This window comes from Pelodiscus sinensis, chromosome 30, assembly GCF_052426305.1.
Source record: "Pelodiscus sinensis isolate ZL-2025 chromosome 30, ASM5242630v1, whole genome shotgun sequence".
NCBI lineage: Eukaryota > Metazoa > Chordata > Testudines > Trionychidae > Pelodiscus > Pelodiscus sinensis.
Window position 1 is genome coordinate 13,826,973 of NC_143081.1, and position 9,791 is coordinate 13,836,763.

Here is a 9,791-nt window from a genome sequence, read left to right on the forward strand (position 1 = left end):
AGGATGAAAACGTGCAGCATGATGCAGTAGGAAATGCCGAATATCCAGGCCCAGGCCACCATGTGACAACTGACCCGGCCAGTCATCAAAGCGGCACAGTGGAGGGGATGGCAGATCGCTAGATACAGATTGTAGTACATGGCTGTGAGCAAGAGACATTCTATATGGGAGAGGGTAGAGTAGAAATAGAATTGCACATAGCACTTGTGAAGAGAAATGGTTCTGTCACTGCTTGTGAGACTGGCCATCAACTTGGACAGGGTAGTGCAGATATAGCAGATCTCCACAGATGACAAGTCCACCATGAAGAAGTACATGGGGGTGTGAAGATGCCAATCAGCCACCACCAGCACAACGATGAGGAAGTTACCGGCTACAGCCGCAAGGTAGATCACCAGAAACAGCAGGAAGAGGAGGGGCTGCAGTTTAGGGCCGTTCCCAAACCTTACAAGGATCAATTCCGTGATGGGCGTTTGATTCCGTCCTTCTGCAGACTCCATATTTTACATATAGAAACAGAAAGGCATCAAATAGTCACAGTGCAACACAGACGGCTCGTGCTGTTGGCAACACTCCTGCAAACCTAAGGGCAGAAGTTTAGTGCCTCTTTATCTCACCACTTGAAAAAGGAAGTTGTCCATTAGCAGATGAAGACTCGTTCGAGCTCCCAAAATAAGGGAACCATGAGCACTGGATCTTAGTAAATGTCAGAAACGTCCCACCCAACTGCCTTGAACTCTCTTGATCTTTAAATAACTATGTTCAGGCTGGTATTTAGAAATATCTTCATCATGTCAGTATCCTGTCAGCTAATCTAGAGGACATAAAATAAGTCAATCTGTTGGTACGGAGGATATTTAAAGTTCAAACAAGGGTACGTCTATTCTGCACTTGGGAGGTGTCATTCCCAGCCAGGGTAGCATGAACTAGCTTTGATCTAGCTAGCAGCATCAAATCAGCAATGAGAACAGGGTAGCAGAGGCAGTCATGTGGGATATACACTCGTGTACGTCCCTTAGATCTCAGATGGGATTGGGTCAGGGTAGCTAGTCTGCACTGCCGAGGCTACAAGGCTATTTTGAGCACAAGCAGAAATCTCTAATGGACTATGGAATTGCACCTTCAAAGTTGAGCACAGACACACCTCAGAAGATGAAAACCAAAATGCCAAAGAGTCTATGGTTTGTATGAGGGTCTGTCCAGCTATTCCCTATCCCAGCAGACTCAAAGAAAGAACATTGCACCACTTGAGAGGGTATAAATAGGCCTAGGATGCCCCAGGGTAAATTGTATCAGGTTTATATAGATTTACATAGGCAGAACTGAGATACAAATCCAATCCCGTGTGAAGGAAAGGAACTTGAGAACTCATTGAAAGAGAAAGGAGACAGTGGTTTCGTTTCTTTTTGAACCACAAGCGAGAACATGCCTGGTAAAAAATGAAAAAGTGGAGAAGAAAGAAGAGCTGCATAGACAGAAAGAGCATAATTAAGAGTGAGAAACAGGGGCTACGTCTGCACTGCACAACTATTTTGGGATACCAGAGGTATCCCATATAGCTACCCCACATCTACTCAAGCCGCCTGATCTTTTGAAATATTTTTTCAAAATAACGGGCACACTATTTCACCATCCCAGGCTTTGAAAACCTGGCCAGGTTCTTATCGGCACATTCCAATCCGGAGTCTTTGGCCAGAAAGGACCAGGCCTCCAATTCCAGTTCCCCGTCTCTGTGCTTGTTTCTACAGCCTGTGTTGGGACTGTACCTCTCCTCTATGTGCAGCATGGATTGGTGAGAATGGTCACAGGGCTTCTGTCATCTCCTCAGACTTGTATCATCCACTTCATTGAGAAGCTACAGTGTTTGGACAGTGTGTGATGGCCTGGTGAATAATAATAGAATGAGAGGAGTTACACCAGGGGACAATTTGGTCCATACGATTGAAAACTCCCTGCAACTTTCTTTTGCTAGTTCAGAAGACGTGATGCCACCGAGGTTGCTGTTGATGAATACCCAATGGTCCTCACTGCAAACTGTCCACCCCACGGGATTAATTAGTGAAGCCAAAGTTTAGAATCCTTCCAGGAATGTCTGGGGTGTTTACATTCTGTGTATTTAAATTCTGAATTCCCCACTTGTTGCTAACAGGGGAACTCAAGGGGTTGGACACTCAGCTGGGCTTTTCACTGACATGAATCCAGGTGCTTTGGCTGCCATGTAAGTATCATAAAACATGATGATAGTTTGGACAATTTCTTCATGGACACGTGTCAAACCTATCGCTCCAGCTCCAGGCCTGAGATACTTGAGAGAAATAAGTGAAGCACTACCACGTCTCATGTTTAATCTGTGTCTCATCATCTCAGCACTCTGCACCCTTCACTTGGGTAGGAGTCAGTAGGTGTAGAGTAGTTATGAACATGTAACACAGAGACACTTGCACCCAGAGAATGGCACCCGGGAAACCTTCAGTTGTCCTCATGAGCCTGTAGGGCATTTTTTTGAAAAGAGAGTCAGAAATTCCTATTCCTTTCTGGCTGAGATTTTCAAACAAACCTAAACAAATTAGGCACCAGTTTGCAATTGTCAATCAATTGGACTTGAGCTTCTAACACCAATAGGCCCCTTCATAATCCAACATGGTTTGATCGATAAACATCAGGTTATGTTAACTGACAGAAAGTATCTCTGGGGAGGAAGAAGAAAGGCCTGTAAGGTCTTCTAGAGTTATTTTGTTCTGGGTAGCATTGCCTATTATTGTGTGGCCTATACACCTAACGTCTACACTGGTGGTTTCTTGTGCAAGAACAGGTGTTCTTGCGCAAAAACTTGCCAGGCGTCTACAGTGCACGTGCATTCTTGTGCAAGTAAAACAGAAAACAGGGCTTCTTCCGGAAGAGTTATTCCTCTCCCCATGAGGAATAGCAGAGAAACACAAAAGGAGCTGGGGATAGTTCTTGACTAAATAAAATCTGTTCATTGGTCGTACGAGAGAATGTGCAGATTGAGGGGCAGAGGGGCCATGAGCGTGTGAAGAGCAAAGTCGGATGGCCACAGTGTTGAGCCCAATGGCTCACCTTCAGGCCACGTCTTGTGCTTTCCCAGGATAAGGGGTAAGCATTGTCCCCAGAAAAACAGAGTGGGGAAATATAGTAAGGTGAGGGGCTGAAACACAAGCCCACGCTGAGGCCTAGATAGCAACGGTGCAAATAATAGGCCATAAACACATTCTAGATGGGGTGGTCTAGGTTGGATATTAGGACAAACCATTTCCCATGGCAGGTGGGGAAGCACTGGGATGGGTTCCCTAGGGAGGGGGTGGAATCTCCATCCCTAGAGGTTTTTTAAGTCCTAACTTGACCGGCTTGACCAAGCCCTGGCTGGGATGATTGAGTCAGGGTTGGTCCTGCTTTGGGCAGGGGCTGAACCTGATGCCTCCTGAGGTCTCTGTCAGCCCTGGGATTCTTTGGTTCCGACATCACAACATGGCAACCTATTATGTCAGGGGGGATGTGTAACTGGTTTGTGTCTGTGTATAAAAATGTACCCAAGGGAGCTGCCTTTGTCTGGGGGGCAGTGGTGGATCCCATGCTACTGACTGAGTCATGGCCATTGTCTCAGGAGCATGTTAACGTAACCCTAAACCTCGGATTCGGGGAAGCTGTTACTCTGTCGCATTTCCAGTAAACCAGGCTGGTGCCTTCAATACTTATCTGGTTTGTGGTCTTTGGGAGTCTCTTGGGGTCTGCTCTAGTGGCTCTTTGTGTGAGTCGGCACAACGCACAGAGGAACATATGTACCCTATAGAATGGCTAACCTCGCAGATGGAGCAGGAGACCCGTCAGGGATACTGGACTATTCCATCTATTTATGCACCATCTCCACCTTCTTGAGAATCCCTTCCACCACAAGTCAGGAAAAGGCCTGCCCCTCCCACCTCATCTCTCTCACACTATTCTATGGGACTTTGACTATTGTCGACATGTTGCCAAGGTCCAGTTCATTGAGAGACCTGAGCAAAGGGTTCTCTCTCTTCTGTACGATGCCCATATCGATCGCCTGCAGAATACAAAGTGCATTTCATTTTAAAAGAGGAGAAGAGGTTCTGCCTGTTGAATACGTTAGAGGAGGGTAGCTGAGTGAACAGAAAAATAGATATAGACTCAGGTTGTCAAAGGAGTTCACAGAAGTTATTTAAAGTTCCAGGGAGTTGGACTTGTCAATTCCTTTAGACTTTTTGCCAATCCCACTGAATTTGGAGGAGGACAGAATCAATGGGGAAGAGTCCTGGGTAGATTTGTGCTGCAAGTTTTAGCTTTTTGGTTTATTTTCCCACATTCCAGGAGTCTGGACAGCAATGAAATAGCCCCATGAACCCTCATCTGCTGTCACAGGACAGTTGTAGTTCTTCAGTACCCTGGGCTATGCCTAGACTGCAGGCTTTTTTTGGAAGGAGCTTTTCCGGAAGAGATCTTCTGGAAAAACTTTGTCCGAAAGAGAGCGTCCACACTGCCAAAGTGCACCGATAAAGTGATCTGCTTTTTCAAAGGTAGCGTCCACACTGAATGGACGATCTCTCGCATTTCAGCTGTGACTACTATCAACAGAGTGGCCATCAGGGCACCTGTGCTTTCTCCTCTTGCCTTTTCTTCCAAAAGAGCTCCCTCTTCTTTGTCCACACAGGCCTTTTTCCGAAAGAACAGTTTCGGAAAATGTTTTTTTCCCTGTAGAAAGAGGATTACGAATGTCAGAAAACCCTCTCTGTTTTTTTTATTTTCTTCCAAAAGAACGTAGTTGCAGTGTGGATATCATTCAAGTTTTGTAGGGAAAACGGATGTTTTTCCAAAAACATTCAGTAGTGTAGACGCACCCCTGGGAGACATTTTGGGAATGCATTCAAAAATGCCTTGTCTTTCAACCCCGGAAGTAACATCCTGCAGTGTAGCCTGGAGCTTTCATAAGTCCTCAGTTCTGAGGCAACCCTGAGTCACCTTTCCCTGTTACAAGCATTGTTATGAGGACTGGGTTGTGAGGTCACATGGTTAAACTAAACCAGTTGGTCCCACCATCAGTCCCAGTAGAGCTGTAGACTCTCACCACTCGTCCGGCCTGTGCAGCTGTGTGAGGGCCTGCTCTGGACCAGCCTAGCCAGCCACAACTGGGGTTCACAGCCAAGAGCAGACTAACTAATAAGCATACCTGTGAGATCCATTCTTACCGGTACGCTTCCAGTTACCTATAGAACATCCCTATCTATTATTACAATGCCACCAGAGCATAAATATGAAGCATTTTGTGCCAGACAGCTCACGTCAGGTGTCATCGGCATGGTGATGATTTGGGGAATGTGCTGACACAATTTGTATTCCTGCCTTAGTGTTGTATCGCAAATTATGAATAAGGATCTTGTCTCTTTATTCCCCATGTATTTATACAGTGGTACCCTCTCTGGGGAAGGTGCTTTCAGTGCAGACAGATCGCTGAGCCATGTAACGAAACATTAGGGAAAACAACAGGCCTCAGGAGAAGCCAAACTCCCCCAGCGTGAGCCTTTCTGAGAACTCTCCAGCGAGCCTAAAATTAACAGTCGTCGTGATTCCACAAGGGCAGGGGAACAGACCGCTTGGCTCCAAGTCTTGGGATATCGCTGTTTTTCCACAGTCCAGTCTGGGGAGCTATTTTGAAACAAAGGATCCTACACTTTGCCAGATTTATATAAGGCAGGGGGTGAAATCAGTGGTTTTCACTCCCCATACAAAAGAATTCCTGCAGAGACCTGAGGAAGATGGACTGACCTGCGCAAAGGGCTGGATCCAGGTTAAAAGCATCTTACCTGCTGTCTGGAGACCGGAAAACCCCAAGCTGCAAAGAAAATGCAACTTGCACCTTGAGAGTCTGCTAGATGGCCACTGTTATCTCAGGGTGAGAATCTGTCCTTCCTACTGACTCTGATCCGGGCATGCTGCTGAGTTTGTCTTTGTTTAGTTGCTGATAATGTGCTTTGACCGGTTTGCTGTCCCATTCAGATACACTGTTTGGAGTTAATCAGCTTGTTTGTAGTTTTACCTAAATCAGTGAGGCTACGTCTACACTGCAGGATTTTTGCACAAGAACAACTGTTCTTGTGCAAAAACTTGCAGAGCGTCTCCACTGTACGTACGTTCTTTCACAAGTAAATTTATAGTAAAGCTCCGGAATATAGGGCTTCCTGTGCAAGAGTTATTCCTCTGCCCACAAGGAATAAGTCCTCTAGTGCAGGAGCTCTTGTGTAAGAAGGCAGTGTGGATGGGCAACAGGGGTTTCTTGTGCAAGACACTCCTATGGCTAAAATGGCCATCAGAGCATTCTTGCACAAGAGAGTGTCCATAACGCCATGGATGCTTTTGTGCAAAAGCACATCTCTTGTGCAAAGGACATGGCAGTGTGGACGTGCTCTTGCATAAGACCTTTTGCACAAGAACTCTTCTGCAAAACAGTTCTTGCACAAAAAGCCTGCAGTGTAGACGTAGCCTGAGTGTTGAAGTGAAATGTCTGGGGGGAAAATATGACCTTGGTCAGCACATGTGAGCGTTACCCCCTCTGCGGTAAGGGGCTGGGAGAAGAGGGTAACAAATTACTACCGATCAGTGGTTTAACCTGGCTGCCGGTAGTTCTCTTGCCTGTAACTCCCCTTGTGCCGTGTCCAGTCAGGGAGCCTGGCTCGTCTCTGCAGATGGGTGGGTCCCTGTTGTGTGGGTGCAGGAGGAAGGGCAGGAGTGGGGTGTTGTCTGCCACTGGCCACAGCAGCACAGTGCGAGCGGGATCCCAGGCTGGTGGCTCAGAGGCTCAGTGGATCCCCAGTTCTAGGTAGAACCTTGGGGGCCACAGCCCAGATGAGCTGTAGGAAAACCTGCCTAGGATGAGCAATGGGCGGCTCTCGGATTTGGAACATAAGAACGGCCAGAGTGGGCCAGTCCAAAGCTCCATCTGCCCCAGTGCCCTGTCTCCCAGCACTGGCTGAGACCAGTGGTTTCGGAGGGGATGAACCAAAGAGGCAGGAATCAAGTGATTCATCCCCTGTCACTCTTTCCTTTCGTTTTCTGCTGTATTGGAACTAGATTATGGGAAAACATGTGATTGACGTTAGGTATGTACTTGTACAATGAACCAAACTAGGCAACGTCAGTTCATCTCCAATTCATCCCAAGTCACGTAACACTGTCCGGTGGGGGTGATACTACTGGAGAGAGCCTGGTGTTTGTTGGGCTGCTTTGGGAATGTCATCAGATAGGTGCTTCCCCTCAAGTCAGCTCCCCTTCTGCAGCCTTGTCAATCATTTTTCTTCTAGCAGATGCAAAACAGAGGCCAAACCGCCCTTTACCTCACAACCTCTTACCTCTTATTTTCACGAGACCTTTGCAGCTCCAGCAAAGACGCGCACTCATTGAGTACATTTTTTGGGTCAGGTCCTTTCTAGTAGGAAGGCAACAGTTATTTTCCCCACATCAGTCTCTCCTCTCCACTCTACAAATATACACTAGCAGAGTACAGGCGTGGTTTACAATACAGCCATCCACTTCCTCCTTTCCCGTCCTGCTTACTCAAGTGTTTGCCACTCACCAATGTCCCTGTGCATTTCTACCCCACATGCAGAATGAATTTTGTTAGGTGAGGTAATCTCAAGTCTCTGCAAAACTCATAAGACCCTCGCAATCAAGAAATAATCTAGATATTAAACATTTTTTGCAGTGAGAGTGATTACTCCATCCATGACACATTAGACTTTGGAAAGTTCACTACTCAAAGAATAAAATGGAAGTACGAGATGGATTGCACTGACTAATTCAGAAATTACAGTAAGAACACAAATGACAGAGATGAAATTTGCCACTTATCAATGTCCCAGCACTTTTCTACCCCATGTGCAGAATGAATTTTGTGTTGTGCAGTAATATCAAGGTAACATGGGACTATGCACGACTGTCACAAAAAAAATTGGCCACAGGGGTAATTACTCCATCCAGGATGCATTAGACATTGGAGGATGCACTTCTCAAAGATTTAAATGGAGAATTAAGTGAGAGAGACATTCCCATGGTTGAATGTTCAATAACCATCCTTTCCAATCTACTGACTTTTGTTATGTCCTCTAGATTGTCCGATAGGACACTGACACGATGCAGATATTTCCAAATCCCAGCCTCAAAGTATTTATTTAAAAATCAAGAGAGTTCAAGGCAGTTGGGAAGGATGTTTCTGTCATTCACTAAGATCCAGTGCTCTTGATTCCCTTCTATTGGACACGCGACCTCTTAATGGAAAGAATCTTTGTCTACTTATCGACAACGTCCTTTTTCAAGTGGAGAGATGCAGAGGCACAAAACTACTTCCCTCACCTTTGCAGGAATGTAGCCAGCGACACAACCTGTCTGCATGTGCTCTGTGACTATCTGATGCTTTTCTGTTTCTAGGTACAAACCACGGAGCAAATGGAAGGAGGAAATCAAACGCCCATCATGGAACTGATCCTCTTAGGATTAGGGAACGGCCCTGAACTGCAGCCCCTCCTCTTCGTGCTGTTTCTAGTCATCTACCTTGTGGCTGTGGCCGGGAACCTCCTCATCATCGTGCTAGTGGTGACTGATCCGCACCTTCACACCCCCATGTACTACTTCGTGGTCGGCTTGTCTGGTGTGGAGATCTTTTATGTCTCCACCACCCTGTCCTGGCTGCTGGCCAGTCTCGCAACTGGGGACAGAACCATATCTCTACAGAACTGCTTTGTGCAATATTTCTTGTACATTATCCTTGCCAATGCAGACAGTCTGCTGCTCACAGCCATGTGTTGCGATCGGTATCTAGCGATCTGCCACCCCCTCCGCTACACTGCTCTGATGAACATCCAGATCTGTTGCCACATGATAGCAGGGTCCTGGATAATCAGCATTTTATACTGTTTCACGTTCCATATGTTCATTTTGCAATTCAGATACTGTGGTCCTAAAGAAATTGACCTTTTCTTTTGTGATTTCGCAGTCCTTTCAGAGCCGTTCTGTGGGGCTGACATCCAGACTATGCACCTGGTGGCATTTCTTGTGACTGTCATCTTGACTGTTGTGGTTTTTTTGTTTATCCTGACAACCTACATTTGCATCATCGCCAACATCCTGAGAATCTCTTCCAGCACCGGGAGGCAAAAGGCCTTTTCCACCTGCTCCTCCCACCTCATTATGGTTGCAGGTTACTATGTGAGCTCAATAATAGTCTACGTCGTTACGCTCTTCAACCCTCCCGTGATCCTCTACAAAATATTGTCTGTGTGGTTTGCAATCCTGATCCCCGTGCTCAACCCTGTCCTGTACTGCCTGAGAAACAAAGATGCCCATAAGGCCCTGAGAGATGGTCTTCTGAAACTGGCTGCTTTCAGACACAGGCCTGAAGTGTGAAAGGTCAGATTTTGGTGTAAAGAAAAATTGAGATGAAGTGAAATGTTTTCTTACCCATTTAACTTCTTGAGAACAAGGTTGTCTCCTCATTGAACTTACTCCACCTTTCTTTCTTTCTTTCTTTCTTTCTTTCTTTCTTTCTTTCTTTCTTTCTTTCTTTCTTTCTTTCTTTCTTTCTTTCTTTCTTTCTTTCTTTCTTTCTTTCTTTCTTTCTTTCTTTCTTCTACAGCTAGAAAGAATGAGAAAAAAATAAATTTTGAGGAAGGATAGAAGTCTACATATCCGTCCAAATGAAATTTCCTGATGGTGCATACTCTTTGCTGAGTTAAGGCAAGACTGAAATCTTGATATCATTTTAGAAGAGT

At 45.9% G+C, this 9,791-nt stretch overlaps 1 protein-coding gene across 1 annotated transcript; it reads left to right on the top strand.

Annotated features, from left to right (window-relative positions):
• The first annotated feature begins 329 nt into the window (after positions 1 to 329).
• LOC102456442 (olfactory receptor 7A42-like) lies at positions 330 to 9,426 on the top strand. The gene is made up of 2 exons (XM_075912169.2): positions 330 to 386; positions 8,452 to 9,426. Exons 1-2 carry the CDS (start codon positions 330 to 332, stop codon positions 9,424 to 9,426), a joined length of 1,032 nt encoding a protein of 343 aa, XP_075768284.2.
• Positions 9,427 to 9,791: the final 365 nt, after the last annotated feature.

Bases quoted from the DNA above. Each gene is read 5' to 3' on its own strand.
- LOC102456442 (XM_075912169.2), top strand. From the start codon at position 330: ATGCCAATCAGCCACCACCAGCACAACGATGAGGAAGTTACCGGCTAC. The intron at 387-8,451 runs GTAGATCACCAG...TTCTGTTTCTAG, and splicing joins TTACCGGCTACAGCCGCAAG to GTACAAACCACGGAGCAAAT.